At 46.5% G+C, this 22,601-nt stretch overlaps 1 protein-coding gene across 1 annotated transcript in view; it reads left to right on the top strand.

The window, feature by feature from the left end:
* The window catches only part of slc44a4 (solute carrier family 44 member 4), a 94,247-nt gene that overhangs the window by 55,760 nt on the left and 15,886 nt on the right, over positions 1-22,601 (top strand). Inside the window, exons 6-14 of the mRNA XM_072550127.1 lie at positions 579-707; positions 3,404-3,464; positions 4,592-4,694; positions 6,279-6,362; positions 9,831-9,943; positions 11,973-12,095; positions 13,156-13,255; positions 15,047-15,139; positions 16,557-16,659. Coding sequence (XP_072406228.1) covers positions 579-707; positions 3,404-3,464; positions 4,592-4,694; positions 6,279-6,362; positions 9,831-9,943; positions 11,973-12,095; positions 13,156-13,255; positions 15,047-15,139; positions 16,557-16,659 — 909 coding nt within the window. The remainder of the gene's footprint in view (positions 1-578; positions 708-3,403; positions 3,465-4,591; positions 4,695-6,278; positions 6,363-9,830; positions 9,944-11,972; positions 12,096-13,155; positions 13,256-15,046; positions 15,140-16,556; positions 16,660-22,601) is intronic.

Raw genomic sequence — 22,601 nt, forward strand, 5'->3', positions numbered from 1 at the left:
TGACTATCCAGGATATAGGAAACATCCTGAAAATCCCACGTGGAGCAGGTTGTGCATTCTCCTGGTCAAGGCCATTCCTTTATTTATTAACTTTGCTCTGCCAACAAAGTCTTATCAGTATTAATAAACAAATGAATTACAATTATTAATAAAACCTTACTTCCACTGATAAATCTGACTAATATTTAACACCCCTTACAAGTTGCAATAAACCAAATTTAAAACACCATTTACACCCTCTGAACTGAATTGCAAGTGAACCAAATTTGCGACAATGTTCAGCCTATGTCTCGCTCAGATATAGTCTTGAAACTGTGTGTCCCTTATGAACCAGAATTGCCAGTGTTTTCCTTTTCCTGATCAAGGGGCTTGCTTGAGGTTCCTTGCTGTCCCAATGCCGGTTTCGCTGAAAAATTTCACAGCAATGTTAATGGAACGGATTTTAATGTTATTGCTGACCATATCAATACAAGGCTAATCCTGCTCTTGTACGTCAGAGGACCTATGCACTTTCACAGGCTGCTCCCCTTTTTTACCCCAGTTGAAATGCTCCACCTCTTTTTTTTCTCTCTTGGCAGGTCTGTGTTTCGCAATGTCCCAATAAATTCTGGCTTCCAGTAACCTCATTTGTATCAGGAATTTCGCCTTCAATTGTCTTCGAACAGGAATACTGCAATCCTTCCATTGACTTGACGACGACCACGCTGGTGAGTATGGCTGGTTGGAGGGTTTGAGCTGCAGGGAGAGGCTGAACATACTTTTGACTATATTCCCTGGAGGGTCGGAGGCTGAGGGATGACCTTATACAGGTTTATAAAATCACGAGGGGCTTGGATAAGATTTCTAATGAAGGACATATGCCTGGAACATTGACTCTCCTGCTCCTCAGGTGCTGCCTGACCTGCTGTGCTTTTCCAGCGCCACCATTTTTCAACTCACTTCTCCAGCATTTGCAGTCATCACTTTCTCCTGGCTGTGTACAAACTTTTCCTTGAACGGTGTCTCGTGTGATTGCTTGATACTTTTTTTTTTCTTTATTCATTCACATGATGAGGGCATCACTGGCCAAGCTAGCATTTATTGCCCATCCCTAATTGCCCAGAGGGCAGTTAAAAGTCAACCACATTGTTGTGGGTCTGGAGTCACACATGTAGGCCAGACCAGGTAAGGATGGCAGTTTCCTTCCCTAAAGGGCATTAGTGACCCAGATGGGGTTTTCTGACAATCGACAATGGATTCATGGTCATTAAATTCTTAATACTGGCTATTTATTGAGTTCAAATTCCACCAAATGCCGTGGCGGGGTTTGAACCCAGAAAATTATCTGGATCTCTGGATTAATAGTCCAGCAATAGTACCACCTACTTACTGTGTTAACTATTCTGTGCTGAGTGTCTGTCGCAGTAGCTCAGTGAGTCGGTCTTGCTGTGGAATTGGAAAGTTGCGTGTTGGAACTTCACACCAGATCTTTGAGCTTGAAGATCAAGGTTATGACAGTCCAGTGTCAGTCATGAGGGCCAGTGCTCTGGCCAAGGTCCTGTCTGATGACGGGAAAGATCTACCAACCACTAGAAACTCTCCTGCACCAAATGTGGATTCCTGACCATTTTTATTTCTGCGACAACATCATTAAAGTAACAGAGATCACATGGATTGCAACACCCATAAGATAAAGGAGCAGAATTAGACCCTTCAGCCCATCAAGTGTGCTGCACTATTTGATCATGGCCAATTTGTTTCTCAACCTCCATTCCCCTGCCTTCTCCCTGTAACCCTTGATCCCCTCACCAACCAAGAACCCATCCATGTCTGTCTGAAATGCATTCTATGACTTGGCCTCCACAGCCCTCTGCAGCAATACGTTTCACAAATTCACCACCCTCTGGCTAAAATTATTCCTCCACCACCACCTCTCCATTTTAAAGGGGTGTCTCTGCGATCTGAGGGTGTGCCTTCGGGTCGTAGACTCTCCTGCCAGTGGAATCAATCCTGCCTGTGGGAGCTTGCTGTGCACAAACCAGATTAAGGCATGTAATCAGTTCATTGCTTTTTGTTCAGGGATATCCTGAGACTGGAATATTTTTTCCTTGCTGATGGGGGGGGGGGGGGGGATGATAGTGGTAATGTCGCTGGACTAGCAAGTCACCAGCCCAGACTAACACTGGCTGGGTGGGTGTGGAGAAAACACAGGTTATAGGGTAAACAGGCAGACAACTAGCAATCAGCATCCATGAACACCAACTGGCCACTGAATGCTATAACCAGTTGTCCCTAGTAGCCATACCTGCAGATGATAAGGACCACAAATTTGCCTGGGACATCACCATGATCATAGGACAAGCTAAACACAGGACAGACAGAATTTCTAAAAGCATGGCACTCAGCCACGGACTCAATCAACAAGCTAACAGACCTGGACTCAATATACCAGCCACTACAACACATAACTGGAACTGGCAACCGGAAGCAGCAGAAACAGAACCAAATAAATTCCAGAAGACACGGTACAGCAATGCTTCACGAGAGGCTCCAAAACATAGAATCGTAGAGTCCCTGCATTGTGGAAACATTCAGCCCAACAAGTCTACACTGATCCTCCGAAGAGCAACCCACCCAGATCCATTCTCCTAACCTATTACTTTATATTTACTCCTGACTAATGCCGCTAACCTACATATCCCTGAATGCTATGGGCAATTTAGCGTAGCCAATTCAACTAATCTGCACATCTTTGGATTATGGGAGGAAACCCAGGCAGACACTGGGAGAATGTGCAAACTCCGCACAGACAGTCACCAGAGGCTGGAATCAAACCTGGGTCCCTGGCGCTGTGAGGCAGCAGTACTGACCACTGAACGGCCCTAAGCACCAAAGATCTCACCTAGGCCGCAGGGGACAAATTGTCTGCAAATCAACTTCCTGGCTCTGTGAACCACAGCAACTGGCACCTACGCTACAAATCTTTACACAAGTCTTGAACAGGTTCACATCTCACCACATCTGGTGGAACTTTGTTTTAATTAAAACAATGAAAAGCTCTCAGGTTCACAGCCAATCATCAATTTTTGTGAAGACCTATGGGTACTACTGAACCATATGATGATAGTAGTTCCTCTTGTTGACCAGACCTACAGCATTGTGGCTGGCCTTTCCCTCCTCACCAGAGCCATTCGGGATGCTGGCCTTGCCAGGGATACCCCCGTCCCATTAAAGGATTTTTAAAAGTTCTTCCTTTTTTGTTTTCATTGAACCCCTTTCACCACTGTTCAGTATCCTCCCTTCCCTCTGCACCATAGGCACATAACGCTCAATCAAAATATCAGTGATTGTCCATCCTCGTGTGTGTTGTCAGGAAACAAAAGTAAACAAACTAAATCCGTCTTCAACTTTTTTTTTATTGCAGACACCACAAGATATTTTGCTGAAAGAACTGTGTCCAAAATACACGATTCCAAGCACGCCATGTAAGTGTCTGATGTTTCCTGATACAGGTTTCAGTTGGAGACTTGTCCCTTGGGGATGTTGCTGTCCCTGTATCTGTACTTTAAGGAGCAGTTTCACGGGTTGTAGGAGATGCCTTGATCAGGTTGGGAGAAACCCCTCCATTTCAGCATCTGATTTTCAGCAATGAGGAAGGAATGTTCTCTGAAGGTTTGGGAACTTCTTAATTACTTTCCAAAAGGGCGGGCAACAGGGAGGGATATTCTTCAGTTTGAATGCCAAGAGTCAACTTGTGTGTGGTGCAGGGGCTTTTGAGTGGTTAACTGTGCTGACGTTTGGGAGATCTTGCTCGGCATAGATTGCCTTCAGTGATTTCTCACTCCCAAGTGCTGAGTGCTGTGTACTCTGGGATTTAGGGGTTGTCAGTGTAAAAACACTACGCTTTTTTTTTCTCAGATCATAGTTCCTTTGAAAGTGGAGTTGCAGGTAGACAGGGTGGTGAAGAAGGCGTTTGGGTATGCTTTCTTTTGTTGGTCGGTGCATTGAGTACAGGAGTTGGGAGGACATGTTGCAGCTGTACAAGACATTGGTTAGGCCACCTTTGGAAAATTGTGTGCAATTCTGGTCTCCTTCCTATTGGAAGGATGTTGTGAAACATCGGATTCAGAAAAGGTTTGTAAGGATGTTGCCAAAGTTGGAGGGTTTGAGCCATAGGGAAAAGCTGAATAGACTGGGGCTATTTTCCCACAGAGTGTCGGAAGCTGAGGGGAGAACTTATAGGGGCTTATGAAACCATGAGGGACATGGATAGGCTAAGTAGACAAGGTCTTTTTGAATGGGGTAGGTGAGTCCAAAACAAGAGGGCTTAAGTTTAAGGTGAGAAAGAAAAGATTTTAAAAGGGACTTAAGGAGCACCTTTTTTCAGAGGGTGGTGTGTGCACAGAATGAGCTGCCTGGTGAGATGGAGGAGGTGGTATAATTGCAACATTTAAAAAGTATCTGGATTGGTTTATGAAGGGTTTAGAGGGCCAAATGCTGGCAAATGGAATTAGATTTATTTAGGATATCTGGTCAGCACGGACGGGTTGGGCCAAAGGATCTGTTTCTGTGCTGAATCTCTAAATCACCAGCTTCTGTTTGTCATTTGCAGTCCTTGGTCGGTGTGTGCCAAAGATAGGTGATGTGTTCCCTGCCAACTTTACCCTTAACGGTGCTGGCAATGAGACAGCTGAAGAGGTGAAAACTGCTGTTGGGTAAGTCCATGGAGAAGGCTTATGTAGAGATGTGATTGCTTTCAGACAGACAGACATTTTCAAGGGTGCTTTATTCCACTTTCCCCGACTTAGCTCCTCTCTTGACTCATCTGCCACTGACTCTTTCAGCCCCCGTCCTCATTGCCTGTAAATTTGACTAATTCAAAGGCATCCTTCCTGCCTTCTTACCTGCCACTTACCATAAGCTTCAGTTCATTCACAACACTGCTACCCATGTTTTAGCTCAGTGTCTTCTGCCATTTTACCTCCACTCCTACTGCTTCCACTCTCTGTGCTCACTGATCTCTGTTGGCAACCTTGGATTTTGTAATACACATTCTGTTTTCAATTTCCCATAGGCCTGAATCCCTCTCCCACCCCCCCCCCCCCCCACCCCAATCCATGTAATGTCCTCCATGACCTCCTGAGATATCTAACCGCAATTTCATTCTTATTCATAAAGTCAGTCATACAGCATGAAAACAGACCCTTTGGTCATACTAATCCATGCTGACCTAAACTAAACTCGTCCCCAGTGTCCTGCTCCTGGCCCATATCCCTCCAATCCCTTTCCTATTCAATGAATCCAAATGTCTTCGAAATGTTGTCATTGCACCTGCATCCACCACTTCCTCAAGAAGTTCATTCTACACACTAAACACCCTCAGTCCAAAAAGGATTTGGCCCCCATGTCTATTTTTTAAAATTTCTCTCCTCACACCTTACAAATGTGCCCCATAGTCTTGAAATCGCCCATTCTAGGAGAAAGACAACTACCATTAACTGTATCCATACCCTTCATTATTTTATAAACTTCTTAAGGTCGCCTCTCAACGTTGAACATTCCAGTGAGAGAAGTCCCAGCCTATTCAGCCCTGAGAGCATCGCTGGCTGGGCCAACATTTATTACCCATTGTTAATTGCTACTTGAAATAACCATTTCAGAGGGCAGTTAAGAGTCATCAACCACATTGCTGTGGGTCTGGGGTTGCATGTAGGTCAGACCAGGAATCGATTGGCAGATTCCCTAAAGGGCACTGGAAATCAACAATGCTCACCATGAGGCTGGATCTTAATTCCAGATTTTCGCTGATTCAAATTTCACCATCCACCATGGTGAGATTCGACCCCCATGCCCTCAATGACCTGGGTCCATGGATAACTAGCCCAGTGACGATATCACTGTGCACCAGTCTTTTCTGCAGAATCCTTTAACTCTTTGCTCCTGTGTGCCTCTCATTTCAATCACTCCTCCTTTGGCTGCCAGGGGCTCTGTTGCTTGGGCCCCAGTTCCTTTCTGCCTTGCACTCCTGAAACTACTTTTTCCCTTCCCACCATCCACCACCCCAAACCTAAACCCATCCGTACCCCTTTTCTTCCAAGGCTCCATGCCACATGTTTGCAATAGTAGCCTCCTGTGAGGTATCTTGGGGCCATGTACAATGTTGAAGGTACTGTATGTTGAATTGCTGTTTGAGGTGGGGGTTCTTGTATGAGGTTGGCTGGGAGGGAGCGGGTGGGGAGGGGAAATCGTTTCTTGATGTTACTTGTGTTGGAGGCTAACTATTATCTTGTCTGTTCCAGGGATTTGTTGGGTAGCTTCAATGCCAGGGAGGTGGGGATGAGGATTTTTGAAGATTTTACCAAGTCCTGGTACTGGATATTAATGTGAGTTCCCTTTGCATCCATCGATTCACCATGCACACCAGATTTAACAGGGACTGCTAACACACTGCTTCTTTCATCAATAATAATTTCCCTGCTGCTGTCCTTTTTAATTTCATTTCCCACCCAGTTTGTGTACCTTCTGAGGTTTCCCTCCATTCCAATTCCAAGAAATGGGACAGTTTTTAACTGTCCAGTTAAGGCAGGCCAAACTCAATCTTTTTAATACTGGCTGCTATGCATGAACGGTTTCATTCTGTGCCTTGACATATAAGGGAATCAAGGATATATGGGCAACAGGCTGGAGGAGGCAACAATCCAATTAGCCACCACCTCATTGAATGATAGAATAAGGGGCTGAATGGCCTACTCTTACAAAATTGTATGTCCAACTGAACTTCCCTCCATTTCCAACTGGGGGACTTCTTGTGTAGTCACATCATGTAATTCTTCTGGTGCTCTGTGGGGTAGCCCTCCGGTCAGAAGTCATCTAGATGGTGTGGTCCTTTTACAGTGTGTGCCCTCTCCCAGGATTGTTTCTAATCTGCTATTTGCACAATCCACCAGCTTCCTTTGGCAATCAGTGGACCATCTATCACATTGAGATGTTGATGATTTGCGAGGACTCTATTCGCTTGGAGTTGGAATGGAGCTGATAACATGGGAATAAGATTATGGATGTACGAACATATGAATTAGGTGCAGATCTTGGCTGATCTATTTGTTGCAAACTCCACATTTCCATCTGTCCCCAATAACCTGATTCCCTTCCCAAGTAAGAAACTATCTACCTCTGCCTTTAAAAAAAATTGGAATGCTCTACTTCCAATATTCCCTGACAGAGTCCCAAAGTTGTACAACCTCCTTTAGAGGAAACATTTCTCCTCATCTCTTGACAGAGAATCCCTACAGTTTTGACACAGATATTTGGCACACGGAGTCCACATCGACCCTCAGAAAGGCATCTACCCATCACTGTAACCCCTGCACTTCCCATGACTAATCCACTAAGCCTGCACATTCCTGTGGGCAATTTGTGTGGCTAATTCACCTAACCTGCATATCTGTGGAGGAAAACCAGACAGCCATAGGGAGAATGTGCAAACTCCACAAAGACAGTCATCTCCAGGGTTGGAATTGAACCTAGGTCCCTGGCATTGTGAGGCAGTCGTGCTAACCATTAAGTGTTCCACCCCTGAAGACTTTGATCAGACCTCCCTTTTAATTTTCTAAATTCCACAGAAAACTGGTCTAATTTGTATACTTTGTCCTCATAACTTAATCCCAGGTATCATTTTTGTGAACCTAAATGTGCTCCCTCAGAGGCCAGATATCCTTCCTGGGGTGTGGTACACACACCTGCTTACAGCACTCCAAGTGGAATCTATTCAAGGTTTTTGTATAACTGCAGTATAATGCCTGGAAATTCTGGAACTCTGATTTCTTTACAAGCTCCCCTTTATTCATAATCCACATTACCCCTTCAAAGTAAATTGGTTAAATAGATTTCACAAAACCATGCTGATTCCTTGTTTTTCTACATGTTTCATTAGTGTATAACCATCTTAGTGCTTGATTTTAACACCCTCCCAGGACAAGCTAATCAATCAGTGCTTTCCTTTTTTTTTTACTGCCTGTTTCCCTTCTTGAATATATTCACTATAGAGATGTACAGCATGCAAACAGACCCCTTGGTCCAACCCGTGCATGCCGACCAGATAGCCCCACCTGCCAGCACCTGGCCCACATTCTTCCAAACATTTCCTATTCATATACCCATCCAGATGTACCAGCCTCTATCACTTCCTCTGGCAGCTCATTCCATACACGTACCACCCTCTGTGTGAAAAAGTTGCTCCTTAGATCTCTTATCTTCCCCTCTCGCCCTATACCTGTGCCCTCTAGTTCTGGACTCGCCGACCCCAGGGAAAAAGACTTTGCCTATTTATCCTATCCATGCCCCCTCATGCCCCTGATGCTCCAAGGAAAACAGCCCCAGCCTATTCAGCCTCTCCCTATAGCTCAGATCCTCCAAACCTGGCAACATCCTTGTAAATCTTTTCTGAACCCTTTCAAGTTTCACAACATCTTTCCGATAGGAATTTTCAGTCTTTTGGGAATCAAGTGAATTGTGGAAAATTAACACCCATGCATCCACTACCTTATTTCCCAGCTCTTTTTAAGTCAGATGAAATTCGTCATGACCCAGGGAGTGCTGTAAGCAGGTGTGTGTACCACACCCCAGGAAGGATATCTGGCCTCTGAGGAAGCACATTTAGGTTCACAAAAATGATACCTGGGATTAAGTTATGAGGACAAAGTATACAAATTAGACCAGTTTTCTGTGGAATTTAGAAAATTAAAAGGGAGGTCTGATCAAAGTCTTCAGGGGTGGAACACTTAATGGTTAGCACGACTGCCTCACAATGCCAGGGACCAGGTTCAATTCCAACCCTGGAGATGACTGTCTTTGTGGAGTTTGCACATTTTCCCTATGGCTGTCTGGTTTTCTCCACAGATATTCATGTCCATCAGTTTGCCAGTACCGCATTCCTAATATTATAACTTCACTAATGTTTCTCTCTCCACCAGCTCCAGATTTACAGATGTGAAGACAGAAGTGAAATATTTATTCATTTGATCCATTGTTTCCTTTTTTCTATCCTAATAAATACCTAGTCTCATTCTGTCGGAGACCAGCATTCCAATTACATTTCTTCCTTTTAATTCTAAAACTCTTACCATCTGTGTTTTTTTCACAATCCTATCTAGCTCCCTCTGTTATTCTAATTGATTCCGTTCATAGAATCATAGAATCACTACAATGTAGAAGCAGGCCATTCAGCCCATTGTGTCCATACTGACCGTCTGAAGAGCAGCCCACCCCACCACCCTATCCCTGTAAGCCTGCATTTCCAATGGCCGGTCCACCTAGCTTGCACATCTGTGGGAAGAAAGCAGCGCACCCGGAGGAAACCCCCGCAGATATGGGGGAAATATGCAAACTTTGCCTGAGGGTGGAATCGAACCACGCTAATCACTGTGCTACCCAATTAATCATCTGACCATTCTCTTTATATTTGGTTCAAACATCTGATATACAATTGCTTGAGAGGAATAGCAAGTTTTTTATCCCCTCCAGTTTGGTGCTTGGTTTTAACTCCTTTAGCTAACCACAAATAGTGAGTCCTCCTGTTGGGATTGTCCTTTATAGTAGGAATGCACTATCTTAAGTATTCCGAAATATCTCCTTCAATGTCCATCACTACTTCTCAATTGATCTGTCCCTGTGCCTATCCCAGATCTCTTCATTTCAGGCAGCTCAGCATTCTGGCCCACAGTGTTGTCTGTTATAAACCTTTAATAGCTAACATTAGCCCCTTGCTTCTCCTGTTCAAACTGTATGTAACTGGTGGTGAAAATTAAGGCTTTTTTTTTTCTCTTTCATCCCTCACTGCCTCCCTTGAAAAGTGGCCTGGTAATTGCTATGCTAGTGAGTCTGCTGTTCATGGTACTCTTGAGGTTCCTGGCAGGAATTCTGGTCTGGATCATGATCATTGCCTTGATTGTTGTCATTGCTTACGGTGAGTATCCCTTTCACTTCATCATTATTCGCTCTCGCGCTCGCTCGCTCTCTCGATCTCGCTCTCCTTCCTGCGCCCTCTCCCACCCGCCTGCCTTCTCCTTTTTTCTTTTTCTTTTTCTTTTTTCTTCCTCATGAGCAGGATATGTTTCCACCTCCTGGAAGCTGCCCTCTTTGCCTTTTAATGAGTGTGGCAAGTGGGGAGCAGAGGGGCTGGTGTTAATCACCACAACATTTTCAGCCTTTGACTTCCTCTTGTGACTGCATTTCATTGTGTGGACTCCACTCCACCATCTGTGTTTACTCAATAAGTCAAGGACAGTGTCAAACTTGAGAGAAAAAGTATGTAATTGTACAAAGGTGAGTGGTAGGTTAGATGATTCGACAGAATATAATGAGCCAGAGATTGACTAAAAGGTTAATCCGGAGGAAGGATTGAGGGGAAGTTAACTAGAAATCGAAAAGCAAATAACAGCAGTTTCACCAGGCATTTTAAAAGGAAGAGAGTTAGTAAAATGTGCTTTGGTCCTCCAGAGAGTGATCTGACCCCCAGTGGATCAGTTAGTCACTCTGAAAGACAACTTTTCCAAGATAGTTTGCTGACTGGTAGCTCGATGACATTGTCACTGGCCTAGCGATCCAGAGTCCAGACTCATGTTGTGGGGAGATGGGTTTGAATCCTACAATGGCAGATGGTGAAATTTGAACTCAGTAAAAATCTGGAATTAAAACTTAGTCCATGGGTGGCTGTGTTGCCACTGTTGGTTTGCTGCAAATGCCCACCTGGTTCACTTTTTGTTTTGGTGGGGCAGGGGGAGAAGGAAATCTGCTTCCCTTGCCTGGTCTGTTCAACATGTGACTCCAGACCCACAGCAATGTGATTGTTTTAGAATATCCATCCGAAGTGGCTGAGTAATCCACTCGTTCAAGAGCAGTTTGGGATGGAGAATAAATACTGGCCCTGTCAGCAGCACTCGTAACCTATGGGCAAATTAAACAAAAACAGCTCAATGGGGCTGATCAATCATGAACTAATTGGGTTTGTGGGTCAAGGATGTTGCCAGGGTTGGGGGGTTTGAGCTGTAGGGAGAGGTTGAATAGGCTGGGGCTGTTTTCCCTAGAGTGTCAGAGGCTGCGGGGTAACCTTACAGAAGTTCATAAAATCATGAGGGTTATGGATAGGATAAATAGACAAGGTCTCTTCCCTGGGGTGGGGGTCTCCAGAACTAGATGGCATAGGTTTAGGGTGAAAGGGAAAAGATATGAAAAAGACCTAAGGGGCAACGTTTTCACACAGAGGGTGGTACGTGTATGGAATGAGCTGCCAGAGGAAGTGGTGGAAGCTAGTACAAGTGCAACATTGAAAAGGCATTTGGATGGGTATATGAATAGGAAGGGTTTGGAGGGATATGGGCCGGGTGCTGGCAGGTGGGACTAGATTGGGTTGGGATATCTGGTCAGCATGGACAGGTTGGACCAAAGGGTTTGTTTCTGTGCTGTACAAACCCTATGACTGCACGACCACCTCCTGTTGCACCTCTAGAAGCTGCCTTCTCAATGTTTCACAGGAGGACATTCCAGCCAATGCTGCTGGAAATCAGTCAACAGGGGCCCTTTCAACAATCACTGAGCACGGGGATAATGGAAGGAACTCAGGAGAGAGGCAGAGGCACGTGAAGAAAATTGAACAATTCCTTTTCTTGCATGAGTCTGTTCTTCAGGTGTGAGTGATCCAGATCAGGGCATGTTTATTGTCCATCTCTATCTGTCCAGAGGCTGCAAACATTCAGTTCAGAGTAATTTCTCTCTGAAGGGAATTAACAGAGTGGTTCAGTTTTCGGTCAATCGTTCTGCTCCAAAAGTCACCTTTTGAAGTCCACATCAGTTGAGTGTGGTCTGTTTTCAGCAGCATAGGCTGATTTGGGAATTCTTCGTTCACTAAAATGCTTAGAAACCTTCTACACTCGCCCTGGTCTCAATTTTGCTGTAATCAATGGCTGCTTTGAATACTTTGTGTCCTCTCATTTCAGGGATCTGGCACAGCTACTGGGAGTATGACACTCTCAACAAGCAAGGGGCGACCATCACGTCTATCGGATTCACCACGGATCTCCAGGTCTACGGACAAGTCAAGGAGACCTGGCTGGCTGTATGTGAGTATTTCTGGAAAGCTACAGAAAATTGTGCATCACTCACAGGCACAAAATCGCCTCCCTGCTGCAAGAGGGTAATCTCCCAGATTCTGCCCTGACTAAGAGGTGGGAAAAGGGCTGACTCTCAATTTTATGCTCTTCATTAGAGTAACCCTGTGAAGGGTCTCCAGTGAAAATTTCACAGTCGCAGGACAGTGCGGAAGGAGGTCGCTCAGTATTCCTGATGAAGGGCTTTTGCCCGAAACGTTGATTTCGCTGCTCGTTGGATGCTGCCTGAACTGCTGTGCTCTTCCAGCACCACTAATCCAGTACCCCGCCTATCATGTCTGCTTTGCCTCTTCAACTGGCCCGCTGCTCTTTCCCTCTGTCTTCTCCCCATGAGTAAGCATGTTCTTCCTTTTTTTTTTTTGGATAATAATCCCATTCCATAGAATCCCTACAATGTGGAAACAGGCCATTCGGCCCAAGTCCACAACAACACTGAGGAGTATCCCACCCAGACCCATCCCCCTACCCTATCAGCCTGCATTTCCCATGGCTAATGCACCTAACTGACACGTTCCTAAACACTCTATGGGTGATTTGGCATGGCCAATACACCTAACTTACACATCGTTGGACATTCCCTCTTGAATGCCTCAATTAAAACTGCGTCCAATGCACTCTCTGCCAGTGCTCAGTGGATCTTAACTACGCTGCATGGAAAGGTTTTTTTCTTATTTGCTATTGTTTCTTTTTGCGGGTTTCTTTGTGTGCCCCCACGGTTCTTGATCCTTACCACAAAGGGAACACTTTTTCTCCCTTTCTCCCCTGCCTGGACCCTTTGAGATTTTTGACCACCTATATCAGAACTCCTCTTGGCCCTCCCTTCTCCAAGGAACGGGGTCCTGGCTTTTCCAATCGACCTTGTGTTACTCATCTGTGAGCCACTTCTGCAAATCTTTTCTGTGATCTCGCTAATGCTATCGCGTCCCTGACAAAGTGTTGTGCAGTTCGCCTCATGATTAGTGAGAGGGAGAGGAAGTTAGGCCTGAGTGTGTGCAATATTCCTGTTTTGCAGTGATCATCCTGGCTGTCCTGGAGGTTATCATCCTGCTGCTCCTGATCTTCCTGCGGAAGAGAATCCTTATTGCAATCGCGCTCATCAAAGAGGCCAGCAAGTAGGTAGAGCGTTTGGAACCTGTGCCCAGCCATTTGCAATGTGTGCCTGGCATGGCCCGCTCTCAAGCAAATCCCCAACTTGGGGAAGAGTGTCTTGTCATCCCCTTGGTAGTGGGTGATGTGTGTCACTGTGCAGTTCCCAATGCCACCCTGTCAATGTGGGCTGAATGAGCCTAGAAGGCAAACAGGGCACCCATCGCTGTTCCCAAGACCCTTGTCAGCCTCGATTGGCTTTCAAACCCACTTCTTAATCCAGGAGAAAGTGAGGACTGCAGATGCTGGGGATCAGTGCTGAAAAATGTGTTGCTGGAAAAGCGCAGCAGGTCAGGCAGCATCCAAGGAGCAGGAGAATCGACGTTTTGGGCATCAGCCCTCCTTCAGGAATCATTCCTGGAGAAGGGCTTATGCCCGAAACATCGATTCTCCTGCTCCTTGGTTGCTGCCTGACCTGCTGCGCTTTTCCAGCAACACATTTTTCAGCACTACTTCTTAATCCTCCAAGGTATGGGCGACGTTCCCCTTCAGACTTAGCAAGGCATGGCTTAGGAATGCCTGTAGGCCATTCAGCCCCTTGAACCTTCTCCTCCACCTTTTAAAAAGCTAATTTCACCTTGACTTCAGATTTCTGTCTGCCCCTGGGAGCGTCTCACCTACTCCTGGGGATCTGTCTATCTCTGTCTTAAAATATAATTAGACTTTTGTTTTTTTTTTTCAGGGGTAAGAGAGTTCCAAAGACTCTTGACCCTTTTGAGGAAAATAAATGCTTCCTCCCCTCTGTTGTTGAATGGGGGTGCCCTTTACTTTTAAACACTGACACCACCTTCGAGATGTTCCCACAAGAGGAAGCATTTTCATACGTCTCCCCTATCAAGACCCCTACAAGTCCAACCTGCTCACCTCCAGCACACAATTGTGCCGGTGTGGTTTTTGAAAGGACTCACTCACACTCCTTTGTCGAGGAAGAGGTCACTCAAGCTAAACTGAGTTGAGGTGATTTTTCTATTAACAAATAAGTCAGGAATTACTGATGGGGCAGGTAGAAACGCCAGGTCAAGGCTACATTCTGATTGGATGAGGTCTGATTTCAATTGGGTTCGCTCCACGTGATGTCACGAAACAGTTGGGGGCACTGGATACAGTGAAGGTGACAGGCCCTGATAACATTCCAGCAATAGTACTGAAGACATGTGCTCCAGAACTTGCCGCACCCCTGACCAAGCTCTTCCCAGTGCAGCTACAACACTGGCATCTTCCCAACAATATGGAAAATTGCCGGGGTTTGTTCTGTACGCACAGCAGGACAAATCCAACCCGGCTGAATACTGCCCCATCAGTCCACACTCTCTCTCATCAGCTAAGTGGGAGGTGTCCCCCCAACAGTGCTATCGAATAGCACCTGCCCAGCAGTGACTGGCTCAGTCACACCCAGTTTGGGTTCTGCCAGTGCCACTAAACTCCTGCTGCGTTTCCTATTTGACGCGTGACCATTCAGCCCATCTAGCCTGCTCTGTCATTCTGTAAGATCATGGTGCTCTGATTACTCAACATTGCTGCCTACCTCTTCCTGACAGAGTTTCGCCCCTTGTTTATCAATAATCTGTCTACTTCTACCCTTTTTTGAAAAAAGGACGTGGCTTCCATGGCCTTTTTGAGGAAGAGATAGATATCACACTCAATCTTAAATGGTGCTTACACATGGATAGTTAAGACTAATTTATGTTCTTTACAAATAAGTGCCAGTACCAATAACAAAGTATGGAAAACTTATTGATTTCTCTCTTATTCAACAGGGCGATTGGTCACATCATGTCATCACTTCTTTACCCCTTAGTCACCTTTGTTCTCCTGCTGATTTGTGTGGCTTACTGGGGAATGACTGCTCTGTATCTTTGCACTGCTTGGCCTGTCCCACCACTGCAGACTTGGGATTACACTGGCCTGAACTTAGAATAGAAATGTCTCCATTATCTCATGTCGTGTGTTGTAAGGGGGAGTGACTTGGCTGCCTTGCATTCCCCATACCCAACAACAACGTGCATTTCTAAAGCACCTCTAACATAGACCTCCCAAGGCAATGTGCAGGAGGGGATTGCAGAGCAAACAGCAATGCAGCTGAGCCACGTAAGGAAACTTTAGGTTGGGTGTCCAAAAGCCGAGGAGAAAGTGAGGAATGCAGATGCTGGAGATCAGAGCTGAAAATGTGTTGCTGGAAAAGCACAGCAGGGTCAGGCAGCATCCAAGGAACAGGAGAGTCGACATTTCGGGCATCAGCCCTTCTTCAGGAGATGCCTGGAGAAGGGCTGATGCCCGAAACGTCGATTCTCCTGTCCAAAAGCCAAGCCAAAAAAAGGTAGATTTTTGAGGAGTGTCATTAAAGGAGAGTGGAAAGACAAAGCAATGTAGAGGGTGAATTCTGTAACTCAGGACTCAAACCAGTGAGACCACGACTACCAGCAATGGACCAGTTCCAATTGGCCACATTCCGGAGAGGACGGAATTGAAGGTGCACAGATAGCCAGGGGAAGGAGTAGAGAGTCAGGCAACGTATCTGAGCTGGCAGGAGTAGGGAAGAAGTCAGGACCACACCTTCAGGGTAAAAAGTAACACTGAGACTGAGCCCAGAGATGGGCACTGTCGCCAAGGAGAGGGATGGAAGTGATTTGCGTAGGCAGTGGAATTTGGACCAAGAGCTACAGTGTCAATTTCCCAAAGCAGGGGACGTTTCATTGATCCAGTGTGGGATGGATGGTCAGATGGATTAGCCACAGTGGAGGATTCGAGAGACTGGTGGTGCTGAGGTAGAGCTGAATGTTGCTAGCACACTCAATGCAACTAAATGTGGCAGAGGTGGCTCAGTGGTTAGCACTGCTGCCTCACAGCACCAAGGACCTGGATTTGATTCTAGCCTCAGGTAACTATCTGTGTGGAATTTACACATTGTCGCCATGCCTGTGTTGGCTTCCTCCGGGTGTTCTGGTTTTCGCCCACAGTCTGAAGATGTGCAGATTAGGTGAGTTGGCTGTGCTAAATTGCCCGTAGGTTAGGAGCAGTAGTTAGTGGTAAATGTAGAGCAATAGGGTAGGAGAATGTGTCACTCTTCGGAGGGTTGGTGTGGACTTGTTGGACCAAATGGCTTTATTCCACACTGTAAAAGACCACTGTGGGGTTAGAATCTGAATGCTGCCTTTCAATTCAAGGGTTGACTTAGGATTCCTCTTTTTTTATTTTTTAAATTGTCTTTGTTTCCAAAAGCTACTTTTCCAGCCACTGCCTGTTTCTTTAACGTTTGATGCCATGCAGATATCTGGCCACATCAGGGCAGCCACTGTATCGGGTGGTGAACTTGGGCCAGTCAACTCCCAGCTGCGATGCCATCCCTGGCAATGAAACCTGTGACCCCTTGGTAAGTAGATCTGTCTGAAATATCGGGAGCAATCTGGTGCCCTAGACATGCTGTGTGGAGGAAATGGTGAGGAAGAAGGTTTCAATGCTGACCTCACTATCATCCAGCCTCTGTCCAATTAATCCCCAGATGTGAAGGCTCTCTAATACGATTGCCACTAACTCACACAGCCTAGGGAAAAGAGCTGGGAATTTGTCTTGCAAACGTTTCATCCCCTGTCTAGGTGACATCCTCAGTGCTTGGGAGCCTCCTGTAAGCGCTTCTGTGCTGTTTCCTCCGGCATTTATAGTGGCCTGTCTCTGCCGCTTCCGGTTGTCAGTTCGAGCTGTCCGCTGTAGTGGCCGGTATATTGGGTCCAGGTCGATGTATTTGTTGATGGTCTGTGGATGAGTGCCATGCCTCTAGGAATTCCCTGGCTGTTCTCCGTTTGGCTTGCCCTATAATGGTAGTGTTGTCCCAGTCAAATTCATGTTGCTTGTCATCTGTGTGTGTGGCTACTAAGGATAGCTGGTCGTGTCGTTTCGTGGCTAGTTGGTGTTCATGTATACGGATCGTTAACTGTCTTCCTGTTTGTCCGATGTAGTGTTTTGTGCAGTCCTTGCATGGGATTTTGTACACTACATTAGTTTTGCTCATGTTGGGTATCGGGTCCTTTGTTCTGGTGAGTTGTTGTCTGTGCGTGGCTGTTGGTTTGTGTGCTGTTATGAGTCCTAGTGGTCGCAGTAGTCTGGCTGTCAGTTCAGAAATGCTCCTGATGTATGGTAGTGTGGCTAGTCCTTTGGGTTGCGGCATGTCCTCGTTCCGCTGTCTCTCCCTTAGGCATCTGTTGATGAAATTGCGAGGGTATCCGTTTTTGGCGAATACTTTGTATAGGTGTTCCTCTTCCTCTTTTTGTCATTCTGGTGTGCTGCAGTGTGTTGTGGCCCTTTTGAATAGTGTCCTGATCCAACTTCGTTTGTGTGTGTTGGGGTGGTTGCTTTCATAGTTTAGGACTTGGTCTGTGTGTGTGTGGCTTTCCTGTAAACCTTTGTGGTGAATTCTCCGTTCGGTGTTCTCTGTACCATCACGTCTAGGAATGGGAGTTGGTTGTCCTTTTCTTCCTCTCTAGTGAATCGGATTCCTGTGAGTGTGGCATTGATGATCTGGTGTGTGTTCTCTATTTCTGTGTTTTTAATTATTACCAAAGGTGTCATCTACGTATCTGACCCAGAGTTTGGGTGGAAGTTGTGGTAAGACTGTTTGTTCTAACCTTTGCCTTACTGCTTCTGCTACGAGTCCAGAGATCGGTGAGCCCATGGGTGTTCCGTTGATTTGTTCGTATATTTGGTTATTGAATGTGAAGTGTGTTGTGAGGCACAAGTCCAGTAGTTTAAGTATGCCGTCTTTGTTGATAGGTTCAACGTCCTGTTGTCTGTTATGTCTGTCCAGCAGGTTGGCTATTGTTTCTTTGGCTAGTGTTTTGTCGATGGAGGTGAACAGTGCCGTTACATCGAATGAGACCATAGACAAGGAAGAAACTATGGTCTCATTCGATGTAACGGCACTGTTCACCTCCATCGACAAAACACTAGCCAAAGAAACAATAGCCAACCTGCTGGACAGACAAAACAGACAACAGGACGTTGAACCTATCAACAAAGACGGCATACTTAAACTGCTGGACTTGTGCCTCACAACACACTTCACATTCAATAACCAAATATACGAACAAATCAACGGAACACCCATGGGCTCACCGATCTCTGGACTCGTAGCAGAAGCAGTAATGCAAAGGTTAGAACAAACAGTCTTACCACAACTTCCACCCAAACTCTGGGTCAGATACGTGGATGACCCCATTGTAATAATTAAAAACACAGAAATAGAGAACACACACCAGATCATCAATGCCACACTCACAGGAATCCGATTCACTAGAGAGGAAGAAAAGGACAACCAACTCCCATTCCTTGACGTGATGGTACAGAGAACACCGAACGGAGAATTCATCACAAAGGTTTACAGGAAAGCCACACACACAGACCAAGTCCTAAACTATGAAAGCAACCACCCCAACACACACAAACGAAGTTGGATCAGGACACTATTCAAAAGGGCCACAACACACTGCAGCACACCAGAACTACAAAAAGAGGAAGAGGAACACCTATACAAAGTATTCGCCAAAAACGGATACCCTCGCAATTTCATCAACAGATGCCTAAGGGAGAGACAGCGGAACGAGGACATGCCGCAACCCAAAGGACTAGCCACACTACCATACATCAGGAGCATTTCTGAACTGACAGCCAGACTACTGCGACCACTAGGACTCATAACAGCACACAAACCAACAGCCACGCACAGACAACAACTCACCAGAACAAAGGACCCGATACCCAACATGAGCAAAACTAATGTAGTGTACAAAATCCCATGCAAGGACTGCACAAAACACTACATCAGACAAACAGGAAGACAGTTAACGATCCGTATACATGAACACCAACTAGCCACGAAACGACACGACCAGCTATCCTTAGTAGCCACACACACAGATGACAAGCAACATGAATTTGACTGGGACAACACTACCATTATAGGGCAAGCCAAACAGAGAACAGCCAGGGAATTCCTAGAGGCATGGCACTCATCCACAGACCATCAACAAACACATCGACCTGGACCCAATATACCGGCCACTACAGCGGACAGCTCGAACTGACAACCGGAAGCGGCAGACAGGCCACTATAAATGCCGGAGGAAACAGCACAGAAGTGCTTCACAGGAGGCTCCCAAGCACTGAGGATGTCACCTAGACAGGGGACGAAATGTTTGCAAGACAAATTCCCAGCTCGGCGAACAGAACCACAAAACGAGCACCCGAGCTACAAATCTTCTCCCAAACTTTGAACTAGGGAAAAGACCTTTGCTATTCACTTTATCTATGCCCCTCATGATTTTATAAACCTCCATAGAATAGAATATCCTTTATTGTCATGTGTATGCAAGTATCCAAGCACAGGAACACAGTGAAATGTTTATAAGGTCAGTTGCTTCAATTCTGTTATTGTCTCACACTTCATTCACTCTGCTTCATTCATGTATCTGAAAACGTTGACGACAATTGAAACGTAAACCGATCCATTCCCTCTGGGCGCTTACCGTAAATAACAGTTCATTGAACAAAAAAGAACTGCAAACTCTGGATATCAGAAACAAAAGAGTTGAAATTGCTGGGGAAAATCAGCAGGTCTGACAGCATCTGGTGTGAAACTTGATGTTGTGAAACTTGAAAGGGTTCAGAAAAGATTTACAAAGATGTTGCTAGGGTTGGAGGATTTGAGCTACAGGGAGAGGCTGAACAGGCTGGGGCTGTTTTCCCTGGAGCGTCTGAGGCTGAGGGGTAACCATACAGAGGTTTATAAAATCATGAGGGGCATGGATAGGGTAAATAGACAAGGTCTTTTCCCTGGGGTGGGGGAGACTAGAATTAGAGGGTGTAGGTTTAGGATGAGAGGGGAAAGATATAAAAAAGATCTAAGGAGCAACTTCTTCATGCATGAGGAGGTGCATGTATGGAATGAGCTGCCAGGAAAAGTGGTGGAGGCTGGTACAATTACAACATTTAAAAAGCATGTGGATGGTTACAGGGATTGGAAGGATTTAGAGGGATATGTGCTGGTTGCTGACAAATGGGACTAGATTAGGTTGGGATATCTAGTCAGCATGGGTGAATTGATTTTCCTCTGAAGGATCAGCAAATCCTTCTATGCCAGTCTGTATGACTCGAAGCCAACCGACAGCGCGGCCTCCCAGTCGTTCCTGTCCTCTATCACGGAGGACCTAGACGACGGAACACGAGAGAGGCTGGACCAGCTGCTATCTCTGGATGAGCTGACCAAGGCCCTCGAGTCCTTCGAAAAGAATAAAACTCCCGGAAGCGACGGCTTACCGGTCGAGATCTATTCCGCTCTTTGGGACTTGATCGGCCGGGACCTGCTGGAGGTGTATGTCAGTATGCTTCGGGCAGGTACCATGAGTGAATCCATGAGGAAAGGCATCATCACCCTCATCTACAAGCGGAAGGGGGAGAGGGAGGAAATTAGAAATTGGAGACCGATCTCACTGGTAAACACAGACTACAAAATCTTGTCAAAGGTCATCGCCAACTGGGTCAGGTCTACTCTGGGATCGGTGATCCACCCGGACCAAACCTGTGCTGCACCGGGCAGGAAGATCGCTGAGAGTCTCGCACTCCTCAGAGATACGATCGCCTACGTGCAGGACAGGGGGGTGGACACCTGCCTCATCAGCCTGGACCAGGAGAAAGCCTTTGACAGGATAATGCATACATATATGAGGGATGTCCACTCCAAAATAGGCTTTGGGGAGGGAATTGGTAATTGGATTAGACTGCTCTACACCAACATTGTCAGTGCAGTCTCGATCAATGGGTAAGAATCAGATAGCTTCCCAGTAAGATCTGGAGTCAGGCAGGGCTGCCCTCTCTCTCCTGCCTTGTTTGTGTGCTGCATAGAACCATTTGCCGAATCCATCAGGAAGGATTCGAGCCTGAGAGGGGTGATTATTCCTGGCAGCGGGGGCCTGCAGGTTAAGGCCTCCCTGTACATGGATGACGTCGCCGTTTTCTGCTCTGATCTGCTGTCCGTGCACAGACTCATGTGTATCTGTGACCAGTTTGACGGGCCTCGGGGGGGCCAAGGTAAACCGAGGCAAGAGCGAAGCCATGCTCTTCGGGAACTGGGCCGACCAATCCTCGATCCCCCTTCACCATCAGGACTGACCACCTGAAGGTGCTGGGTATTTGGTTAGGGGGGCTGGGGCGTGCACCAAGACGTGGGAGGAGCAGTTCAGGAAGGTGAGACAGAAACTAGGCAGATGGGAGCAACAGTCGCGCTCCATCGGGGGGAGAAAACCTGGTCATCAGGTGTGAGGTACTCTATTGTTATACATGGCACAGGTCTGGCCTATCCCCAGAACCTGTGCTGCCGCAGTCACCTGGGCCATCTTCCACTTCATCTGGAGATCAAAGATGGACCGGGTCCGAAGAGACACAATGTACAAAGACTGCTCTAATGGGGGAAGAACACGCCAAATGCCACCCTCACCCTGATGGCCACCTTTGTGTGTGGCTGCATCGAGCTGTGCGTGGATCCCCGGTACGCAAACACCAAGTGTCACTACGTACTGAGGTTCTACCTGTCCCTGGTGTTGCAAAGGATGGGCCTGGCCTTGCTGCCACGGAACGCTCCGAGTAGTTGGACCGTTCTGTATTACCTGTCCTGCATGGAGAAATTTATGAAGAAAAACACCTTTGACCACAACTCCATCAGGAAGTGATCAGCACATAGTGTCCTTGAGACCCTTCGGTAAAAGGAGAAGGCAGATCCTGTCGAGCGGTTCCCTGAGCAGATGTGGCGCTGTGATGTGGGACTCCGTGCTCTACGGCCTGTTCCCCGGGACTCTCACCGAGACGAACACACCTGGAGAATCATCAACTTGGTGAAGGACGCTCTCTGGGCGGTCCAAAACCTGTTGATCTTCCAGCTGAAGGTGTTGACCCCGACTGAGTGTTGCAGACTGGCACATTCCAAGGTCCAGGTGTTGAGGGACGCGCTGAAGCTTGGGGCAGCTGCTGCCAAGACGCGGTGGGGAAAGACCACCGTGTAACATCTGCCTGCCTAAGTAGAACAGGGGCCCACGCGGTCATTTGGGCTTTGCTGGCACCTCAGCTAAATGTAATCGCACCAACCTGTAAATAGGAATGACTGCTCTGTTTCGATAGGCAAAGAAATGGCATGTTTACATATGTATGGCATGTCCAGTTGTATAGATCAAAGTATTTATGTATAAAGTATATTTTTGAAATTAAAAAAATCTAGTCAGCATGGATGAGTTGGACTGAATGGTCTGTTCTGTGCTGTTCGAGAACTCCCTG

This window comes from Chiloscyllium punctatum, chromosome 30 (assembly GCF_047496795.1).
Source record: "Chiloscyllium punctatum isolate Juve2018m chromosome 30, sChiPun1.3, whole genome shotgun sequence".
Lineage (NCBI taxonomy): Eukaryota > Metazoa > Chordata > Chondrichthyes > Orectolobiformes > Hemiscylliidae > Chiloscyllium > Chiloscyllium punctatum.